The 23,460-nt window shown below is 40.1% G+C and overlaps 1 protein-coding gene across 2 annotated transcripts in view; it reads right to left on the bottom strand.

Annotated features, from left to right (window-relative positions):
* Window positions 1-23,460, bottom strand: part of pcdh19 (protocadherin 19) — a 60,221-nt gene that overhangs the window by 11,199 nt on the left and 25,562 nt on the right. For both annotated transcript variants that reach the window (XM_079838839.1, XM_079838838.1), the window contains exons 3-4: window positions 15,807-15,865; window positions 13,522-13,694 (exon numbers count right to left, since the gene is read on the bottom strand). In XM_079838839.1, the coding sequence (XP_079694965.1) occupies window positions 13,522-13,694; window positions 15,807-15,865 (232 nt within the window). The remainder of the gene's footprint in view (window positions 1-13,521; window positions 13,695-15,806; window positions 15,866-23,460) is intronic.

Raw genomic sequence — 23,460 nt, forward strand, 5'->3', positions numbered from 1 at the left:
ATACTCTGTTGCAAATGCTGTACTCTGTGTTTAAGCTTGACCGAGCAATGTAGCTAATTTACTCAGAAACCCTTGGGTCTGAGAAGAGTGAGAGGGACAAAGCAGACAGTAAATTACATCTGTGAGGGGACGGGCTGGGCTTTGGGGGTTGAGGGTTTGGGTGGGTGGGTGTCTGATTGGGGAGGGGGGAGTGTAACAGAGGACCCAAACTCACTGGCTGCAGCAAATTAAATCATCTTGTGAGAAGCACATTGCCAAAGTCGGTGAACCCCTCTGAAATCTGCAGGCCAGCCTCTTTTCTTGAAGCAAGCCTATGAGATATTTTCCTATTACGGCTTTATTTGCTATTCATAAAGCATCCAGCCTAGAGAATGTAACTGGCTTCAGGGCAGGGGTGGCAAAAATAGATACGTGGGTGGATGAATGTACAGTTTTCCTTCTATTTATTCTGTCTTTTGACCTTCATTGTTTAAAGTTCTTTATTCAATTACTGCTTGCATTTGAGCTGAGAAAAATAAAAAAGAATAATTCACTACAATATATATTAAATGTATTCCTGTGATGGCAAAGGTGAATTTTCAGCAGCCATTACTTCACTCTCCAGTCATATGTTCCTTCAGAAATCATTCTGATATGCTGATTCGGTGCGCAAGATACTTATTTCTTATTATTATCAAAGTTAAAAAGAGTTGTGCTGCTTTAAATAGAACTCCTTTATAATGTCTTCACTGTCCCATTTGATCAATTCACTGCATCCTTGCTGAATAAAGGTTTGAAGTGAATCTTACTGACCTCAAACTTTTGATAGGTAGTGAATATAAATATATATGTTATACATAATCAAAAGCCAAATGATTCATGGACTGACCAAAGTAGAAGAGGCTATTTAAATCCGAAAAGGAGAGTCAACTTAAAAATCTTAACATCCTTTCCCACATACTGCTATTGCTTCATTTTCCTCATATTGTGCTGTTTTTATTCAATGGGAATAAAGCTGATGCGCTGTTCCTGTCAAGCAAAGACTGACAGAACCGTACCTGGACACAATGCAACCTGAGTGCCTAAAATCAGTGTGTCTTCTCTTCAACAGCTGGGCCCAACTGCGTCAGCCGAATACTAATATCTCCAGACTGCCATTCCCTGTGAGACGCGTGTGAGCGGCCTGCTTGCATAGACTGTTACATAATTAATGCAGTGTGCCTTCTCATTCAGACATGTTCACTGTGTCAGCCTTGGCTATGCGTTTTATATTCCGTTTTATCTTGTTTTTCAAGCTGGCCTATCTCATTCGCTTTCTTTCATTCTTTTGTCTTTCTCTTCTTCTGTCTCCCACTCTCTTCTTCATGCCTATATCTGCCTCTTTCTCCTATTTTCTTTTTACCGACTCCCCTCATTATTTCCCACATGCCCCTTCTCCTTCTTTCACATTCTATCTTTTCAGATAACGCAGGGAGAATGTACATTGTCTGACTGCTTGTTAACGTTCCATTCATCTTTATTTTTCAGAGATGATTTTCCTACGCATATGAAGATGGTTGGGAAACTGCTACCTGCAACGGAAGAACTGCCTTCCATCATATCATCATTGCCCGGCATGACAAGAGTAGGCAGCCAAGAGGAGGAGCCCTGCTGGCTCACCTGATGCTTACTGTACCGCCGAAGTGATATACAGCATTGAAATCCAGGTCCAGGTGCAGTATAGCATGCCACCTCCTAAGTCGGTAACCGTCTGGCCTCTCACCAGGGACGCCACACCCCGTTTTGTTTGCATATCCCTATGGACACTTATAGTATCCCTTGTTATTAGTATTTCATTAGTCTTCACTCCCCACATGCCCAAAACAGCAGCGCTGGCCAACCATTGCAAAACGTGGTGTAATACTGAGTAAAATTGACAGGCGGAGCCGCACTGCAGCTGAAATGGCAGCAGACCTTGCCTTGAAATGCAGCCAGACGGTGGGGAGGGAACGTACGCTCATCTATATGCTGCAAAAGCTTACCTTTAAAGAAAGCATGAGTCACGCACCGAGCAGAGACTCAGCAGTGGGGAGTATTCCTCAGTGAAAACCCTGAGATCACAAACAAGAAGAAAAACAGCACAGACTAATGTCAGATTTGAGTTGACTCAATGGAAGTTAGTGGGTCATTGGCGATGGAAGGCACCCAGTTGTGCCAGAGGGGTGGGTGGGATTGCGAAAGGCACAATGTGGGAAGTGTTGCTGTGGCTGAAGTTAATTGGATTTCCTTGGTGCCCACTCTTGGCCACATGCAGGGCCGTGACATTAAATGCCCTTATCTATGACCGAAGAATAGGACCAAGTACAGAGAAAGCCACAAGTCTTAAGAAGCCTTACTGACAGTCCCCAGTCACCTCTCGTGCTCTTTCACAATTCTAGCTGGACTAGGGAGGAACTGGACTGGGGTGGGAAATTACTTGGACACTTAGTCATACTTAAAAATGTATGAATTACTTTGACAATATGGCATCTGCAATGATGCTAGCAGAACTAATTTTACTCTTCAACTAATTTAGATTTTTTTCGTGGATGTGCACTATCGTTCAGAAGTTTGGGGTCAGTGCAGTGTTGTTGTTTTTTTTTATTCAGCAGGAACATTAAATTCAACACATGGTCATGGTCACTTCACACAGGTGTTCAAGTAGAATAACCCCTGGTAAGTCTTTTATTTATATATATATATATATATATATATATATATATATATATATATATACACTCACCTAAAGGATTATTAGGAACACCATACTAATACTGTCTTTGACCCCCTTTCGCCTTCAGAACGGCCTTAATTCTACGTGGCATTGATTCAACAAGGTGCTGAAAGCATTCTTTAGAAATGTTGGCCCATATTGATAGGATGGCATCTTGCAGTTGATGGAGATTTGTGGGATGCACATCCAGGGCACGAAGCTCCCGTTCCACCACATCCCAAAGATGCTCTATTGGGTTGAGATCTGGTGACTGTGGGGGCCATTTTAGTACAGTGAATTCATTGTCATGTTCAAGAAACGAAATGATTCGAGCTTTGTGACATGGTGCATTATCCTGCTGGAAGTAGCCATCAGAGGATGGGTACATGGTGGTCATAAAGGGATGGACATGGTCAGAAACAATGCTCAGGTAGGCCGTGGCATTTAAACGATGCCCAATTGGCACTAAGGGGCCTAAAGTGTGCCAAGAAAACATCCCCCACACCATTACACCACCATCAGCCTGCAGAGTGGTAATAAGGCATGATGGATCCATGTTCTCATTCTGTTGACGCCAAATTCTGACTCTACCATCTGAATGTCTCAACAGAAATCGAGACTCATCAGACCAGGCAACATATTTCCAGTCTTCAACTGTCCAATTTTGGTGAGCTTGTGCAAATTGTAGCCTCTTTTTCCTATTTGTAGTGGAGATGAGTGGTACCCGGTGGGGTCTTCTGCTGTTGTAGCCCATCCGCCTCAAGGTTGTGCGTGTTGTGGCTTCACAAATGCTTTGCTGCATACCTTGGTTGTAACGAGTGGTTATTTCAGTCAAAGTTGCTCTTCTATCAGCTTGAATCAGTCGGCCCATTCTCCTCTGACCTCTAGCATCAACAAGGCCTTTTCGCCCACAGGACTGCCGCATACTGGATGTTTTTCCCTTTTCACACCATTCTTTGTAAACCCTAGAAATGGTTGTGCGTGAAAATCCCAGTAACTGAGCAGATTGTGAAATACTCAGACCTGTTCTGTGAAATTGTGAAATTCTCAGTCTGGCACCAACAACCATGCCATGCTCAAAATTGCTTAAATCACCTTTCTTTCCCATTCTGACATTCAGCTTGGAGTTCAGGAGATTGTCTTGACCATGACCACACCCCTAAATGCATTGAAGAAACTGCCATGTGATTGGTTGATTAGATAATTGCATTAATGAGAAATTGAACAGGTGTTCCTAATAATCCTTTAGGTGAGTGTATATATATGTATGTATATAATGTTTTTTTTGTTTTTTTACTGTAAACATATTCAGCAAGTTTGGCAACCAGAAAGCGTCCAAGCCTTTTTGCCTTCATTCTGTACAATATATCTGTTGTTTCATAGTTTTGTGAAAAGTTTTGATTGAAAGTGTACTTGTGCTACACAGTATGTCTTTAAAATAAATGGCACTTGTTTTAATATTTTGTTATATAGTAAAAAAATACATCCATATATTTTTAATTGTGATTTACTGTCTCTCACAACAGAGAAGCGGTCATGCTAAACAATCAGAAGCAAAGCTCAACATGGGAGCTAATGATCCCATAAAGGCCAGAGATTAAATTAGACATCTATCACCAATGCGAAATTGTGCAAGTGACAGCTCAGATTTGGATGGAGACATTAGGCTGCCTTTTAGAACTTTTGTGATATTAATGCGACAGAAATGATGAGCAAGATTGCATATTATCCTTTAAAAAAAGGATCTGAGCCCCCGCTGTGATGTTTGGCCCATTTGATTGTGTTGATCTCCAGTCTTGCAGTGCAGCAGCCCATTTCAGCCTACTCTTTAATGGATAGTGCACGAGAGCAGGGGAGCATCATTAAAAAACCCATTTTGAGGCCTCCCTGTCTCCCATTAAACTTAACAGCCAGCCTCCCCCATTAGTTTTTATACTTCTTTTTAAAGGGTTGGGGGCAAGAGCCCTAAAACCATGAAGGTTAATTGGCTACCCAGAGGATGGAGTGATTGAGTTCAATCTCCTCTTTTTGGAAGCCTTGAAAATGGACCATAGGGGCAGCATGGAGGAAAACAAAGTCTGTTGCAGTGGCACGCTCCGAATGCACACCACACTGTCTTTTTTTCCTCTGAGGAAAACGATTGCTTAAGCTCATGGGAGAGCTGACCGCTTTGAGAGAAAGAAAGGATGGTATTTGCACGTAAAAGGTTTGCTGAGGTTTTCTGCTATGTGAAGTTGACATTATACAGAGAATAATGCCTTTGGGCAAAGTGGGGAGACTCCCAAGGTTTGTGGCCGTAACTGATCTCACTCACCAGTCCCTGTCTTTAATCTTTCATCAATAGCTGATAATTTGCCTGGTTGAAGTCATTTTTTTGCAGGAGGAAACTGAACTGAATTTTAACCCACAGCAGTGGAGTGAGTAAGGATGTAGTGAGGACAGAAGGATGAAGAAGTGACAAGATGAAGGCATCCCTGTGAACTCAGTCATGAAGGTATCCCTGTGGTCAGTCGTTCCACACAGCACAGGCATTGCTTTGATGGTACGTCTGTGCATGCATTGCAGCCGATCATTTTATGTTTACACCAGGGCAAATGAATATACATCAGAGTGACAGGATACAGAAAGGGCAGCTGCCCAGGGTTTTAACCTTTACGTAATGGCTGTTATTACCTCAGACGAGCAGGAGGCGTCATTTTAGTGTTACGATTCAGGATGAGGCGTAATACAGGAGAATTGCAATACCATAACAGGAAATATAGCATGGAAAGGGAATGGAGGATGGCTTCTATTCACTCAAATGCATACTGCGTTAATAGGAAGGGGGTTAAAAGAGAAATTCCTGCACTGCCGCAGTGACAGAGCAGCCAGTTCTCCCTTGTATCTTTTTCTTCTCTCTCTTCTCTCTCTCACACCCCCCTCTCTCTTTTCTACCCAGCTGCAGTGATAAATGTCTCTTTGTATTCTGGACAGAAAACTGCCGGGTACAATGTACTTGTCAGAAGACAGCTGATTTTTTTTTTTTTTCCTTCACCGCTGCAGAGTTTATTCGTAATCTTTCCTTGAGTGAGCGAACCCCGGCGGTCCTAGAAGAAAATGCAATACACAATTGACATTTGCTAAAGTAAATGTGTGCAACAGATTATCGTGTTTGTATAAGCGTGGGTGTGTTTTGTGAGTGCAGTACGCTCTTTTAATCAGCGAGCATTTCGGTGGACACGCGTGTAGTTTTGTCTGTGAGCGTGAATCAGGAATGTCGAGTTTTAGTGAAGCGAGCTGAGCTATTCTAATGGGAGTTAATGGAGTTGAGTCGGACTTGCTGTGGGTGCTGTGGGCTTCATGCCAGCAGGGATTTCATCCTGCCGCCTATTAAACCGTCTGCCTACCGATCGAGGCGCACTTTTTGGCAGCACTTGCCACACAGTCCAATCCAATCCCCGTCAAACAGAGCGGCTGTGAGGATGAGGGTCTGGTTCAGCTCGGCATCGGTGCTGATGGGATGCCGCTGATTGGATGAATTTCCTAGTTCTCGGTGTGTGATCTGCAATTTTCATGACCCTACAGGATTTAACTATAATGATATTGTTGGGGTTTTTTTCCTGCTGGCTTTTGCTCATATTTTCACTGATCCCAACACAAAATAATTGTTGATTTTTAATTTTAGCAATGCATTTTTATATTTGCAATGGGGTTTATTTTATTACATGTTAATGGAGATGTTTATACATTTATTTTATTTATTAAAATTATTTGTTATATATTTATCTATTTTATTTTTCCTTTGGCAAATTAAAATTTGAAACAAACTGGAAATTAATACAATATAATTTCTGTCAGGACCACTATCGTCAAAGATGATTGATTGACTATTAGCATATAGTTTGGATTGGCGGTATGGTTCTGTTCTGGGCAAAAACTCCCTGCGCATCCATGCAGCCTAACATGGATAAGAGCAGGGAGAGCAGCAACAGAACCAACATAATGTACTGCAGATATCATTAATGTTGATATTACATGTACAACGTGATTCAGGAATTTAGTCTGATTCAAGGGAAATCAGAATACCAAATCCTGACTGACAAGAGGGGGAGCTGGGGGTGGAGGAGGGTAAATGAGCTCTGGAGAAACGCGATAGCTGCTGATAGTACTGAGGAGCTATATATATGTATGCGGTGATAGACGTCATATTCCTATAGGTAGACATGATCAGCTGAGTTTGTTAGATCAGAGCGAGTTTGACTAACGTGACCTACCAGAACTGACGCTATACGCTTGATATATATCCATACATTTATAAATGCACTTTTTTTTTGTGGAAAATTATGGGATAAGATGCAATACATCATTGATTGGTCTGAAGGTCTCATGATTAGGGTAAAATAATTCCAAAACCAAACGTGTAAGTTCGCAAGGCATAAAAATGAATGTAAAAGATCAGTGAATGTAAACTTTTCAGTGGCAGTGCACAACTGGCCTGAAAGGACAAGGGACGATCCCATTTACTGGCCCAAAAGTATCTGACGCTGACCAGCAGGCTATCCTTATTGTTGAGCCCAGCTCTACCCCACATGGGTAGAAAAATCTGGGGTGGGATGCAAGAAATGCTTGTTTGGAGACCTGGGCACCCCAGTAGCAGTTGTTACGATGAGCCCATTACAGTCCAAGAGCCCTCCTCTGGGATGGACTTTGTCTCACTTCACTATTAGTTACATTCTGGTTAGAGCACAGCTGGGGATGCGATGTGGTTAGCTTCATTTTACCTTCTGCACCCAAGAGGATACTTTGCCCCTGGGCGTTGTTACTTGTGGATTTTCATGACTGCAAGAGAGAGAAAGTAATGTGGGTTTGGAAGAGGGCCACGAGTCAGGAAGGGCCAGGAGGGTACAGAGCAGATGGACATGAAGATGAAAGGTGTGTCGCCAAGAAATCCAGCGTAGTTAAAGACAACTCTCCAAAAACAAAGATCAATCAGGATCGCACAATTTGGCACACTGCAGACATTGTGGCGCCGTGTTTCAGCTGACCTATCTGTCTAAGCGGCTAAAACCTTCACTCAATGCTTTTCCTTTTGCACAGTCCCTCTCTCATTAACCCTTCGATGCACACTTTTTCATTTCTCCTTCCTTTTAGTCTCCCAAATTGACTTGAGATTGAAGAGCAGCGGTTCTTTCTCACCGTGACTATCAAACAGCACATTACCTTGCCTTAATCTTCTCCTCTGTGTTGAGCACAAGGCCAATCTCCCAGCATTCCTATCTGCGTGGAATTGCACCCAGTTACATACGTGTTCAACAAACAATTGGGATTCAGCCAGTTTTCTGAGGAGATTATTAACAAACAGTCGAAGAGCGTTGGTCGTGAATAAGCAATGGAATCCTGAGCCTTCTTTTCCTCACCGTCCCACTCTATTTCTCACTTTACGTGAATCAAAGCTAGGATTGTCTAGAAAATGAGCTGTCAACCGAGGGTTCGCAATGAGATACATCAGCCTCATTGCCAACCTTAGAAATAATGAACCGCTCCTTCCCCCACCCCCCTTTGATATGTTCAATAAGCTACCCATAACAAGTGCAGAAAGATAAGAAGCCCCTCTCCAGCTGATTAAACCCCATTTCGAGTATTCAGGAAAAGGAGATTGTGGGTTTAAGACAGAGCAATGCTATCCAGAGTTATGTGATTGTCTGAGATGTTTTCATGTTTTTGAGAGGAAGGCACACCTTCAAAGAGAACGACCTCAAGGTTTTTCTGCCAGAGTACGGAGTGAAAGCACTGAATAAAAACACAATTAATTTCCCCATTTTTACACAATGGTGTGAAGGTAACTGCTGCAGAGCTAAGCTCCAACACCTTGCAGTAATATTCTGACACCTTATAGAGATAAAATGCAGGAAAGTAAACAGCACGTTTAAGAGGACATTCCCACAGGCACTCTATCTGAGCTATTTTTTCATCACTGGTCTATTTTCACCTGGCCAATAACCACGTTCTGTTCAAATCCATTGCACACTGCCTAGCTTGTTTTTAACACAAGACATCACACATAGAACATTTTCATTTTTCTTTAGTCTTAGTAATCAAATAATCAATAATTATATAATAATTAAATAATCTTTCTAGATTTTTTTCCCGAAACCATTTTAATCGGATTGTTAATGTTATTTTTTTCTTGTCATGCTTTTGTCAACAGTTAGTTTTCCTTGGAATTATTTAATTATTGTCAAGAAATGCATTTGTCATCTCATCTTCATTATTATTGACAAAATCGAAACCCTTCATTAACGATTATTTTCATCAGTAATTTAATTGACTAATTTAACTGCACTTAGCCCCTTAAAGGCAAAAATGTGTGACATTTTGATTTGTCTTTCATGACATTTACATGAATTACATACCATACAAATGTTATTAAATTCAATAAGTCTAAATTATATATTTATTTATTTAGTCATTATATATATATATATATATATATATATATATATATATATATATATATATATATATATATATATATATATATATATATATATATATATATATATATATATATATATATATATATATATATATATATATATATATATATATATATATATATATATATATATATATATATATATATATACATGTGTGTCTCATATCAGGCAGAAACTTTGGTCCTTTAATGTCTAATTCAGTCAAATGTTAATATTAGTTTTTTAAGAAAAGTCAGCTGTCATGATGCACCCTTGAGGCTGCAGTTCAGTTCAGAGTCAAGAGAAAACCCGCACCAGACTGTCAAAGACATCATTTCTCCTGCTCTCTGCACCCTGCTTACCTGACTCTGAGTCCTCTCTCTGTCTTTCTCTGTTCCTGTCTTCATTTTGACATCTGTCAGCATTTGCATTAGGTGATCAGAGACCCACACGCAAAAAAAAAAAGAAAAAAAAAATGTTCTCCTAAAAGTTTGGGGTGAGACTGGAGTGCAAAAACTGTTATTTATAGTTGTCAATTATTTTAATATGAGGAAAACTGTCAGGAAAGTTGAGCAGTACAGTGCACATACAGACTAAGGAGGAGGAGTTTGTGATGGGTGAGGGGGTCCATCAGGGTTGATGGAGACAAAAAAGGAAACTCTTTTATCAATTTCATCAAAATCAATTAGAAACCAGTCTACTGATGGGGCACTGGGTGGTGGAGGGAGTGTAAAATCCTGGGGCATGGGAGGAGATACAAGCCCGTGGGGACAGAGGAATTGATGAATAAAAGACTCCCGGGGTCGGGGACACTCTGAGTGGAACATGCTGGAACTCAGCAGCTGCAAATTGAGCTGCCAAAGCTCCTCAATCTCCTCTGGGGGTGAGAAAAAAGAGAGAGGAGAAGAAGAGCTTAATGGTGACTGTCATTTTGTCTGGTGGGACTGGGAACTCTACAAATAGCCTTCAACCAGACCTCTGGCCTAGAACAAACAAAATCAGCAGTCAATCCTTGAGGTTCACCGATTTGTTTGGCCCATACAGGCCGTAAATGCTCTTGAAGGGACATGGAAAGTAAATGCAGAAGTATTTTTCATGCTTATATTCTATTTCTATCAGGTACCATCATTCTCAAGAGTCTTTTGCTTGTAAACTGATGTTTAATTCAACCCAGGGAGGCATTAAACACAGAGGCTCACAGGGTTTGGTCAGCGACGTCAACGCCATAACCAATTCATCAACATTTCACAGAGCACTGTGGATAATTCTCCCCTAATTCAATCATTAGTCTTGGCTCTTGACCACCACTACCCTGCTACAGTAGCATTAGCACCATCTCTCACGTTTTCCTGTCAAGAACACACCATCTCCTGATAAGTGCAATGTTTTGTGCCATAGAAGCTTCCATAAATTGCTGTATTCTTGAAAGAAAAAGGAGCGCAAACTGCAGGAAATAGACATACATCCTGGTAATAGAATAAAAAGGCTATGAAGGAAGCACCCCTGAGGAAGTTTGTGTATTGTGTATTAAGAGACTACAGTCCTAAGAGGGCTTTTTCCCCAATTCTCACACTACGTCTCACAATAGAAAAGAAGTTGGGGAGGAGCAATTTTAAATCAGAGGTAACACTGTGTCCCTGGTGCAAACGTTAACTTTTCAAAGAGCTGCGTGAATCATAAACATTTACACTGCTTTGGAGCCTGGGGAACGAGACAGGAGGGAGCTTACTATCCCTCAACTTCCTGCCTCTGTTTGTTTCCAGGAAGAATGAGGGGGGAAAACATAAAAACAAAAGCAAAAAGGGGAAACAAAGGAGAGTCTTTATATTCAGACTCTCTGTTTATGTCCTTTGGCAATTGCAGTTTAAACTTGTTTCACTGTACTAGAACAGCTAAAGGTTAGATCAGAGGTATTCCCACTACAGTCTCTATATGCCTTAGTGTCTTGGTGAATGAGTGTGTCTATTTCCTAGCTGGATATTCAGCCTCAGGTTGGTTTTGGTGAATCTGCGATTGTCTAAATTTATTACACTAAACTCTTGCACCTTTTGTGATACAAAATAAGGTAAAAGAGCCATTAAATGGGAGGATCTATCAGAACTTGCAGCAAACAGTACACCTGATGTTTCGTCCTGGGTTTTAAATGTAAGACTTTTTTTTATTTTTTTTGTCAGCGACTCAGCAAGCACACTTTAGCAACATAATAAAGTGCAACAGTTTCCGCCCACTTTTTTAGTATCCTTAGTTCCAGATGTAATAAGTTATAAGCCACGAACTAAACCAATGAGCTATTAGGTGAATCACAAAACAGCAAACTTTGTGGGGGGAAAAAATTATAGAGGGGAAAAAACTACAATCCCATTAGGTATTGCGACTGTTTTTTTTGTTTAGTTTTTTGCAGTCATGAGTAATGTAGTTTTTCAAAAGTAATTTTGCTGTTAAACATGGTTATTTCAATTTTTTTTTGTTGAAAATTACAGGGATTTTTATTTTTGAACAGTTGCACTCTAGAAGACTACAGAGATTGTAATGGCAGATGAATTCCATTATATTTCTGCATATCTAATGCCCATGGTCATTTCAGTTCATGATACATCTGCGGCTATAGACTTTTAAAGGTCTCAAATGAGAGCCGTCTGTTCACTGCATTGCTTTTCATTGGGATAAAGGGGCCTGCAACTGTTGCAGAATAATATGATAAAAGACATGCCTCAAATTGGCATTAGTATCTGATACTTGTCACCGTCTAATGGCTTTGGTTAAAACCAACTGATGACAGCGACGTTGAAGTGCTTGCTCATTTTGCTTATCTGCTATCCTTTATTTTCAATGTTTGCTTGCTCATGAGCAGATAAGAGCTTTGCTAATGATAAAATGGCTGACCTGGAAAAGCTTCATCTATTTGAAATGTTCTCTGTGTACATTTTTCTAATTGTGTCCAATTATGTGAGTGCCGAGTTGGAGGATATGTCAGAGTGCATTTTATGAGTCCTTTACTGTATATGCATTTCTCTTACAGAGAGACATCTACAACAGCTTAAACTGTAGTCATGAGACTTACTAATTGTTCATTACACGTTGACAGGAAGTTGGCAGTGAAAGAAATGCAGAAAGATATCCATCATGGAAACCCAGAGGCTTGTAGTTCCTCTCAGCTGCAGACAACACATGGACGCCACGGCCAGCCCAGCAACACTCAAACAAATCTGCTGATGCATCCAATGTGTTTACATATAAAATTTAAATGGGAGAATGTTTCCTCCCTTCGATTGCCAGGTAGCCATACATCGTGTGATTCATCTGGAGAACAAATCAGTTAATTAGCCTGCTGGAATTAGCCATACAGCATACGATCTGGACCAAATGAGATCTTAATTGGTTCACCTGCCAATTCTACATAATTCAGGCTCCTGCTTTACAGTGGGGGGGGGGACAAGCTAAATTATTTTATAGCCGTTAGCGCTGTCTTTTCTCATCCTTAGCTCTCTTATTAGGCTCTTCTTCCCTAAGCAAGACACTGAGATCTGTAAGCAGCAGTACTGAGTCAGACACAGCCAGGCTTGATTTAGAGCATCTCATGCGAGCCACAATGCCTCGCGTTCTTTAAACTCCAATCTGAGCGACCATCCTGCCAATTTTAATGACCTCATCTTCCTTAGAAATGCTCTTTATTCTACTCTTTTTCTATTCAGCAAATGTCAAGCTTTCATTGTAATTTAGAAAATTGGTTGACTAATTTCAGTCCGACAAGAATAGAGTTTTCGCTATTGACTATTAGCGGCCGCTGGAGGTATTCAATTGTTCTAAATTACATAGATCAAAGGCTGATTGAGCATAACAACACGAAACAATCGGTGCAATAAAACCATTCGGAGCCCGCTTTTGGTCTTCTCCGCGCTTTGATCCTCAGTAGCGCTGCCACTCGTCGCTCTATAACTTTGTAGCATTGAGTGGCAGTAGCTGAGAGTGAACATGACCTCCTACTGACTCCTGCCATCATACCGGATGTCTTTTAACGGCAGTCAGAGGAAAAAAAAAAGAAACATCAACATTAATTCCCTGCTAAATGATCCGCGTGAATTATGCATGAGGAGACTGCGTGATATGTAGATTTCCACCTTCAACCTTTGTCAGCCTAATTGCTGCCATTTAGGTCTGGATCTGAAGTGTTGCAGTCGACTGCAGATGTGGCTCACATCCGTCAATAATGTTCCTGGGCTTGTATCAAAGACTCCAGGAAGAGAAGTGCTGCCTGTGCATTAGCGAGGCGCCTCAAGGCCAACTATGCCTGCGAAGCGAAGTCGTGACTTTTTTTTCCCTATATGCTTTCGGCTAGTCAAGATCTTTCTGTCTTACCATGGTCATGTAGCTGCGAGTTGTTGGGGGGTATGGTCATATTCAGTACGTCGTTGACAGCCGTGTCAGCGTAGTGCCCTCTCTGAACATCATGTTCGCTGTCGGTTTGGTCGCTCTCCTCGTGCCCGCTGTCCTTCAGACTGTTTCCTTCCATGTCCTTGAATGTTGACGTGCTACAGCCAGGTGAAGGAGAAAAGACGAGAAAGAAGGATAGTGTTATTTAACTGTCAACTTTGGTTTCATCATTCTCTCTCTCTTCACCCCACACTACCTCTATTTAGCTTCTAGCCACTCAGACAGTGTAGCTGCAAAGAGGTGTTTTTTGTCAAATTCTTATATGGTGGGATAACAGATCGGAGGTCAATGGCCTGCACTCACTGGCTGTGCAGAGCTCTTCTGTGTTACTTCGGTCAAAGTTCCTACATTTTCTATAGACTATTTCAGAAATACGTCTTGTATATCTGTTGATTGCATAGGACTTTATGGGATAGTTGACCCAAAAATGAAAACTCTGTCATCATTTACTCACCCTTATGTCAGACTCTCAAGCACTTGCTTTCTCTTGTCTATGTAACACAAAATGTGTTGATGAAAGCTCTCTATTGAAAGTGAATGAGCACTAGGGTTGACAAAATCCCAATAATTGTCGAACTAACATTAACAACTATTATTAAATACTGTAACTAATGGATTAATTAACTAATGGACCTGGGGCATGGGGTATGTAAACAGAACTATTTCTATTGTTTTATTGTGTAATTGTTTTAATATAAAACGTAAAAAAAAAACAGCACAGACATAGATATCCTGTATAAAACCCCTGCATACAAGATGAGCCACATAAACATAAACCCCTGGATGTTTTAAAGAAAGAGGTTTAATAATCTGAGCAAACTGTGCTTTCCCTATTTATTTACCTACATTCAATGACTTGAAAGTGGGGTTAAAAATTTTTTTTGACAGCTGCAGTGCACAAGCCTGATTTCCCTTAATTTGATAGTTAGCCCAGTGGAACACATTCAGCTTCTGAAGCAACAGCGAGGATCAGAAACGCATGCATACACATATCCACACTGACATACATAGACAAAAGCATCTCTGCAGCCTCTTCTAAGGAGAAAGAGAGGAGGGAGAGGGGGATTCTTGCAATGTCACTGCAATGGTGGTAGTGCAGCCTCTGATTTTATCAGTCTAATTGCACCTGTCCCAGTCTGTGCGCCCACAGGCTCCGGAGGGGATTTCTTTGTAGTGTCGCAGAGCCAAAGAGCCGACACTTGAATACTCTTTGTTTATGTAAACATAGGCAGTGCTTTTTTCAGAAGATAAAATTGCTGTAATTGGTTTGAAAAATGCGGTACTGAGGTAAACCGGAATGTTCTTTAGCTCCAGGTAAGACAGGCATTACAGTTCCTGTGCACATTCGTAGCAGCCAGGGCCCCAGGCGGTCGAGGACCTTCATTAGGGACGTCCGCATGCCAATGCTCCATGCCAGGCAATAGCCTCCTTTTAGGTGGACTGAGGAATGTTGGCCAAGTCCTGCCTATACAAAGGATCTATTGTCCTAGCTCCTTTCTTCCACAATGTATAACGTTACCTTTTCCTTATCTCTGCGGCCTTACAAAGCCCTCCTTGTGTGCACTGAGGAAGAATCCCTTGGAATTCCAGGATTAAAATGCATGTAGATTTAGCTCTCTGATTAACATCTACACAGATGTAGCTTAACCACCCAGGCCTCCTCCGCTCTGGGCTAGTGCTTTAATATTCTCTAACATGTAATATGTATACACGTTTGCAGGGATTTTATGTAATTATTCATATTAGGAAAAAAGAAGAAATACTTGATGAGGATGTGCTTAATCACTTATAATACTGAATTATTAAAGCTTAACACTGGCCATTTATAAACCTTTTGAGCATTAATATCTTGCCTACGGTATGTAAGACTTTATTTTTTGGTTATTTTTAATGAAAAATGGCATGTTAAAAGGGCCATATTATTATTTTATTTTTTTGTCAGAGAGTATTAGAGAGTACTAATTGTACAGTACTGTAATTGTATGCCCATCCATTGAAAAGAATATGCAAAAACATCTAATTCCAAAATATCTGACACTTGGTACACCCAGTCAATGTGAGAAAAAGCAGAATATATACTATATTACTTGTATTGCTCTTTGCACATGCAAATAGAGTGTTTAGCATAATACAAAAGAACATGAAGAAAAACAAAAAAACAAGCTATGATCTGACAGATAAGTTAATCTGATTGCTTTATAAAGACATACCTTTTAATTAGGTGTGCTCTGCTGTTTACGTAACTGGAGTCAATGGAATAATTCTCCGTCTGGGGGAAAGAGACAGAATTAAAGAGGGAGAGAGAAAGAAAGAGAGAGAGAGAACAAAAATGAATTTAATTATGCAGCAACCAAAATAATGTCACCAGTAATTGCCTTTCAATATAAATGTTATTTTACACAAAGACTCTAGTTAGCTGCCTGGGCTTTCAAAGGCAAACTCCCCCATTCTCTTTCTAAGCACATGTGGCCTGTTCTGCTGCAGTGAGTCTGCTCCTGTCGTCACTCCTCCAGCCTCCCCCACCCACAAAACCATCCTTAGTCAGACCACGCTCTTCAAAATGTCATTAAGCCAGACTGGGGAATAGAGGAGGGGTTGGGGGTTAGAGAAGAAAGTTTCCTCTCATCGAGTGCTGCTTTTCCTCACAACACTTTTGAGGATGCTAATGTGGAAATATCAAAGAAAGAAATAAACGGAGGGAGGAAATTAAGAGCATGCCAGGGGATTTTTTTAACTTTGCGATTGCAGATGAAAAGGCCTCAATGATCTGCATTTGATGACTCTTTGACCCACATTGAGAAAGAGACTTCAGAGTCTTCTGGAAGGCAGCGCTTTCTGAATAAATGACTAGAAGTACACAGTAGAACTGGCTGTATATTTATCGGGTATTCGCAGTATATGTGTGGTAGTATTGCTGGCGTTATGAAATTTAAGCAACATCATGAATAATGCAAAGACTTTAATGCACTTCATATTTGGTCATTACACTTGTAAACAGCACGACTAATTTCAAAATCCTCTTTGACTTGTGACTTGCTGGAGTTAGAGTGTTAAGACAGACATGCTCCTATGTTGGTAATTAAATTAATTTCTATGAATCACTTTAAACTGTTAATTTCAGTCAATCGAAACTCTAGATTCAACGAAACATCTGCCTGGTCAAAAAGTCTCCATATGTAATTTGTCATATTTAAACTATTAGCATAACAATATATGCAGCGTAATATCGCTGCAAATGACATATAATGATGAGAAATATTATGTTCATTTAGTGGAAACACTGGCTGTTTTCCTTTTCAATTAAACATTTTGAATCTAACTGGCTACTATAGATGCATGTATTTTCCATGGGGATAAATCTGCCTCTCAGATTCAACTTCAGCTGATTCTAAACCGAGATAGAAAAGAATTCAGTGTCTTCCTTCCAGGGGTATGTCTAGCCATCAGCCCCTCTGACAACAGCAGTCACCCAGACGATAAGAAGGTTAATGCAGACAGTACAACAAGACCAATGATTATGCCGCCAGCCAGGGACCTCCAGACTAGCTGCTAGGAGACAGATACAAGCTATCATAATCGTAGACGGAATAACTCTGCATAAAGATCTATGATCCAAAACACATGCCCATTTCCTTCATCTGTGTATATCACCACTTACTAGGAGATACCTACAGCACAAGATGTGCATGTCAACAATGAAAACGCATCCGATTTTGAGTTGTCATGATTTAATTCATTTTAACAATATATCTTTTCATGAAATATGTAAGGAAATGTCTCTTTAGAGGCCAGTAAAATATATTTCAATATTAAATAAACCATTTTTTTAAATAATAATAATGCTCATAACTGTTCACCCCACACCTTCTTCCATCTTTAGTCAATGCTGCTGCTTACTGCCTCACCTTCACACTTCTTAATTACTCCACACATGATAATATTTTAATTACAAGTGACGGCTGACCAGGCGTCTAATTGAGATGTTTGGGCTGGTGAAATCTGAACCCACTGAAGGTTAACTTTCTCTTTAATGTGTGGTGGGTGGGAGTGTATATTATTCTTGCATGTGTGGATGTTTGCTATGGTTCTAATTAAACCTTAAGTCATTGTAATCAAAGAGATAATTTGTAAAAAGCCATTTTAATTAACATTATATTAGCAGACCTCAATTTGGAACATACACTTGTTTGTTCTAGTTGCAGCTCACAAGGTAGTTATTGGCCTCGTCGTTCTTGTCCGGCTTGACTCCATTAATTTCAAAGTAATAGGCATGAGCAATTATTTCAGAACTCTAAAAAGGATATATTTATACATACATACATACATACATACATACATACATACATACATACATACATACATACATATATATATATATATATATATATATATATATATATATATATATATATATATATATATATATATATATATATATATATATATATACACATATATATATACACATATATATATATACACATATATATATATATATATATATATATATATATATATATTACAGAGAGTTTTGTTTTTTATGCCACCTGTGCTCTACTTTAGTCCCTGTGAGAACTCATTACTGAGCCTTTCCATCTCTACAGTCGTCCACAAAAAAGACTAATGAATAGCAATGGACTGAGTAACAAGGGGAAAGCTTCATTAAAAAAGACAGTATACAAATTTCCAAATGATGTTCCTCTATGTGGCCGGCCCATAATTGGTTCTGAGCAGCGTTATCCAGATCTCTGCTGGGAGAGCGAGAGAGGCCGTCTTACACATACGAAGCTATGCTTTCACTCTCCTCGGCCACGGCACTTAAAACAAATGAGAGCACTGTTGAAACGCAGTTACACTGCACGGATCGCTAACCCTTTTACGAGAAGAGTCGCTATCGATGATGCAGACTCCGTCATCTCAGCAGATTTCCTTCTGTTGACATTTTGATCTCTCCGCTTATATCAGAGTGGGCTAATTGGAGTAATAGCTTCAGTTATGCAAATGCAGCTGCTGTTCCATAGAGACATCTCACTGCTGAAGATTACAAAATATGCTTCAGTACTGTATTCGAGCAGATATCAACACGTTCTTTGAAGAACGTGATAAGTGCCATTATTCCACAACAAAAGCATCTATTGATGTGTGGTGATGATTCACTAATGGATCATGATAATTAGTAAGCTTCCCCCAAAAAGGGATATCAATTGTATCCCGCAATGTTCTTGTTTTTCATTAATTCAGGTTGATGGCCAGAGGGCATTTAAGAGGCGCCCTTGGCCCTTAGAGGTCTTTATGCCAGAGAGCTTCCATGCATTAGCGCCAATCTTCCTGTAAAGTAATGTACTGTATGCCTACACCGCTGACCGCCATCAGATCATAAGGACTATCAATATTTCTTTCACAGAGGTTGGGTTTCAGGCTCAGAGATGAGGGCTGCTTAAACTACAGACGAGCTGCCACAAATGGCTACTTAATCAGGTTCTACAATGTGTTGTTATGATCTGAGCGGCCCCAGTTTGGCGGCCAGTGTCACCCTATCCCAGTAATTATTGTTGTGTTTCTTCCCACATACTTAAGGGTCCGGCGGGGCAAATCGCACCCTAAGAGCTCTGTGAGTGAAGGTGGAAAGGCCGGAGAGGAAAGTAATGGAAAGGGGTTGGTAAACGAGACCTTCAGAGCACTAGGCAACACCCTAACCTCATTTTTTTCTCTCTCTCTTTCTCTCCAACCTGCGGCCTCTAACCCCAAACGTACTCTTCCAACTTCAGCTAGTGGAGAGGAAAAGCAATCTCCTCGCTTAGTTGCCGCTGTGAGATTTGATTTGCCTTCTTCCCAGCGTGACAATTGGTTCCGTAGTCCGGATGCGAGAGCGTTCATAGTACTGGGGCCGGTGCAACGAGCAAGCGGAGTTCTTCAGGTGGCAAGCAAATGGGGAAAAAAACATACTTGTCACATCTCTCCTGCAATTTATGTATTATCTCTTCTGAGACTGATACATCAGCCCGTACTTGCATTTACACATGCAAATTATGCACTAATTCAAACTGCACGCTAGAACAGCAATTAATAATTATCAGACTGTACCCTTGTTTTCACCACCATAGATAAAATGCCTGTTAAAGGGTTAGTTCACCCAAAAATTTAAATAATGTAATTTATTACTCACCCTCATGCCGTTCCACACACGTAAGACCTCCGTCAGTTCAGTTCATGTGAGTACAGTGGTTCAATATTAATATTATAAAGCGACGAGAATATATTTGGTGCGCCAAAAAAACGAAATAACGACTTCTATAGTGATGGCCGATTTCAGAACACTGCTTCATGAAGTTTCGGAGCGTTATGAATCAGCGTATCGAATCAGCGGTTCGGAGCGCCAAAGTCACGTGATTTCAGCAGTTTGGCGGTTTGACACGCGATCCGAATCATCATTCAATACACTGATTCATAACGCTCCGAAGCTTCATGAAGCAGTGTTTTCAAATCAGCCATCACTATATGAGTTATTTTGTTTTATTTGGCGCACCAAAAATATTCTCGTTGCTTTATAATATTAATATTGAACCACTGTACACACATGAACTGATTTAAATATGTTTTTAGTACATAAATGGATCTTGAGAGAGGAAATGTCAATGCTGGCTTTGCAGGCCTCACTGAGCCATCGGATTTCAACAAAAATGTCTTAATTTGTGTTCCGAAGAGGTCTTACGGGTGTGAAACGGCATGAGGAATAAATTATATTATTTTCATTTTTGAGTGAACTAACCCTTTAAATCATTTCAGGACACAAAACTTGTTAAATTAAAGCTCAAAGGAGGGAGTGGTTGGGGACAAAAAATGTGTCTTGAAGATCAAGCAAGTCCCTTTTTCTTCTTTCTAACTCCACTAAAGTTCAAATGCTCCTAATATGTCGCAGTCAGAGGTGGAAAAGCATTTTCTTACTGCATTTCTACTGAATACCAATGCTACAGCTAAATAAAATTATTTTTATTTAAAAAAAGCATTATGTATTACATGAACTAAAAAAGCAAATGAAAGACCTCAATTTAAATAAAACCGTTCCATTAACTCATTTTAATAGCAGTTTGGTGCTCGCTGTTATTTGGAAGCTGACTCTTCAGTCATTTTAAGGCTGATTTACACAGTCCCAAGAGTGCTGGGAGGAAATCGGTACTCATAATGAGTCCTGTTGTTTATTTACCTCCATCCACAAGGAGCTTACCGAGGAGAGGTTATCATGAGGCAAAGGCAGGTAGTGCATAGCTATTTTCTTGTTTTCAAAAAATGGCAAAACTGGAGACAGGCTTTGTTGAGCAGGGCTTAGTGATAGGAGCAGAAATGAGCCTGTAGCAAGGGTGGCATTTTCCACAGAGGCTTAGGAGATGTCTATATGTCTACAAATGTAGTAGCAGAGAAATTACGTGTGTGCCGTTTGACTGTGTGAATGAAGCAGGGGAGTCTCACACCCGCCGGCAACTTGAAAGCCAATCTCAATATGGAGTCGCTCTGCACAGACATCACACACTCTTCCTTTTTACTTCTATGACATTTAGGCCTTCCTTTATTTTTTTTTCATTGTTTTCTTGCCTCCTACTCTCTTGAAGCCTTCTCTTTTCACCCTACTGTCTTTTTTGGTGGGTCTGCGGCATCTCGTCTCGTTCCACGTGGCACACATAACGAAGGGAACGGACCACCTCGGCTTCATCTTCATACCTGGTAGGAGTGGATTTATCCTTTCTTCCCCAGCTCAGAGAAACACAGCGCTCTTCAGCCTGGTGTTAGGTTGCCAACCCCTGATTATAGAATTTCCCATAGATCCTCTGCCATCTGCTAGATTATAGATTTCCCCCCTTCTCTTCCAGGCCGTGTGAGCCCTAGGGGAGGCTCGACAGTATAAAGGGAGGTGAAGGAGCGCCTCAGGCTCGCCCTGGTATCGGGATGAGATTACGTTTTCTATTTCTGCCTCTTCGGCAGGAACCGTGATGAATATGAGGACTTGTTGACGTTTAATAGAAGCCGGCTACCTACAAACGCAAATTATAACGAATCAATCGCCACGGGAGCCCATGTGACAAATAAGCTGTCATATCCTCGAGATCATTCCACTTCATCACCTGTCAATTCACACTCAACTCAGTTTGGCCCGTTACAAATCCATCTTATTTTGAAGGGGAGCCATTTTTGAGGATTAACGCTTTTGGAGCTTTAAACTGGCTGTATGTTTTTGTTTTAAAAAAAGTAAAGAAGTAAAACACCCAGTCAGTCCAATGTGATTTGTATTTTCAAATAAATAAAAAAATATTTATAAGTCTGTATCCTTCGGTAACCTTTGCATATGCTGCTTTGCATTATTCCACTAACTAAAACAGTGCTCCATGGGGACGAAAAACAGTGTGTTACAAATGAGTAAACACTACGCTTGCCTACCTCATTCATTCAGCGCTGCTTTTCCTGCAAAGTGTAGAAGATATATTACCTTTTAGAAAACAATCACAAAGCTCTCATAAACAACCAAACCAGAAATGGGTATTTCCCAGATCAACAGCTGCACTGTTAACAGAGAAGGGGAAAAGAAAATGCCCTTCAGTTTGATCCTGTTAAAGACTCAATCTACATATGCTAAGGGCTATAGGCTCCATTCAGTTTGTGTGTGATTAATTATGCATACATTAATAGCAGCTATGTTAATAATTCATAGGGTCATCATATGTCAGAATTCTCTGCCTTTTAGCATGATGAAAAGATTTAAATAACCTTTCCTATCATGTATATCTGCATTCCTGCAAGGAGGGTCATACTGTTGTGTTATTTGCTAATGTTAGGCCACATTCCTACTGTGACACTCCTTTCTGATGTGCTGTATATGTGAGCGTGTGTATGTACTTTGATATTTCTCTTTTACAAGAAGACTTGGGTTGTTTGTTGTTGGCCTGTGGTGTTTGGGAATTGATCAGATACTCTGTCCACTATAAATAGCTCATTGGACGTTATAATATCCTTCTCAACCTGCAGTGCATGTCTGTGTGTGTTTCATAGATTCACAATCTGCTTGGATGTTTTACAGGAAGCAGACTGGTCATAATAGAAGAAAAAGCGTGTGTGTGTGTGATTGTGGTGGTGTGTGGGTGGGGGCCTCGGCTATCATATTGCATTTTCAAAGGACAATTTAGCTATAGAAACTAATGAAACTCAAATGGCTGCAACTAACAGAAGTCAGTCCTATGGGATATTATTCTAATTCAATGCTTGGACTAAATGCATTCACTCCTTTCATTCAAAAGGCTCCTCACATCCATCTGGCATCACTTGGGATGGAAAAGGATAGTCACCTGGATGATAGATGATAGCAGGATGTACAAACCTGTGTTGGTTCACTAGCCTTCAGATAAAAGGATGTAACATGCACAGGTGACTGAGGTACAGAATTGTCTTTTAATTGTGGCTCTTAGTATTATTATTATTTATCTATCATGAAAAGATTGTGGTTAGTAATTCACGTCTTCGAAAAAGAAGTGTCTTATACTCACCAAGGCTGCATTTATTTGATCATTTGATAATATTTGAACATATTATAATAATTTCAAATAACTATCTTCTATTTCATTATATTTTAAAATGCTATTTATTCCTGTGATGGCAAAGCTGAATTTTCAGCAACATCACATATGACAAAACATTGATCTTATTATTATAAATATTGAAAACAGATGTGCTGCTTAATATTTTTGTGAAACTGTGATATATTTCATTCAGGACATACATGAAGCAACGTAACTACGTCACCTTTAAATAGTGTTACTGAACAGCATTTTTTAAAAATAAATATTGTGTACAGTCTTTACTGTCATGTCTGATCAATTT

The sequence above is a fragment of the Gobio gobio genome (genome assembly GCF_949357685.1).
Source record: "Gobio gobio genome assembly, chromosome: 16".
Taxonomy (NCBI): Eukaryota; Metazoa; Chordata; class Actinopteri; order Cypriniformes; family Gobionidae; genus Gobio; species Gobio gobio.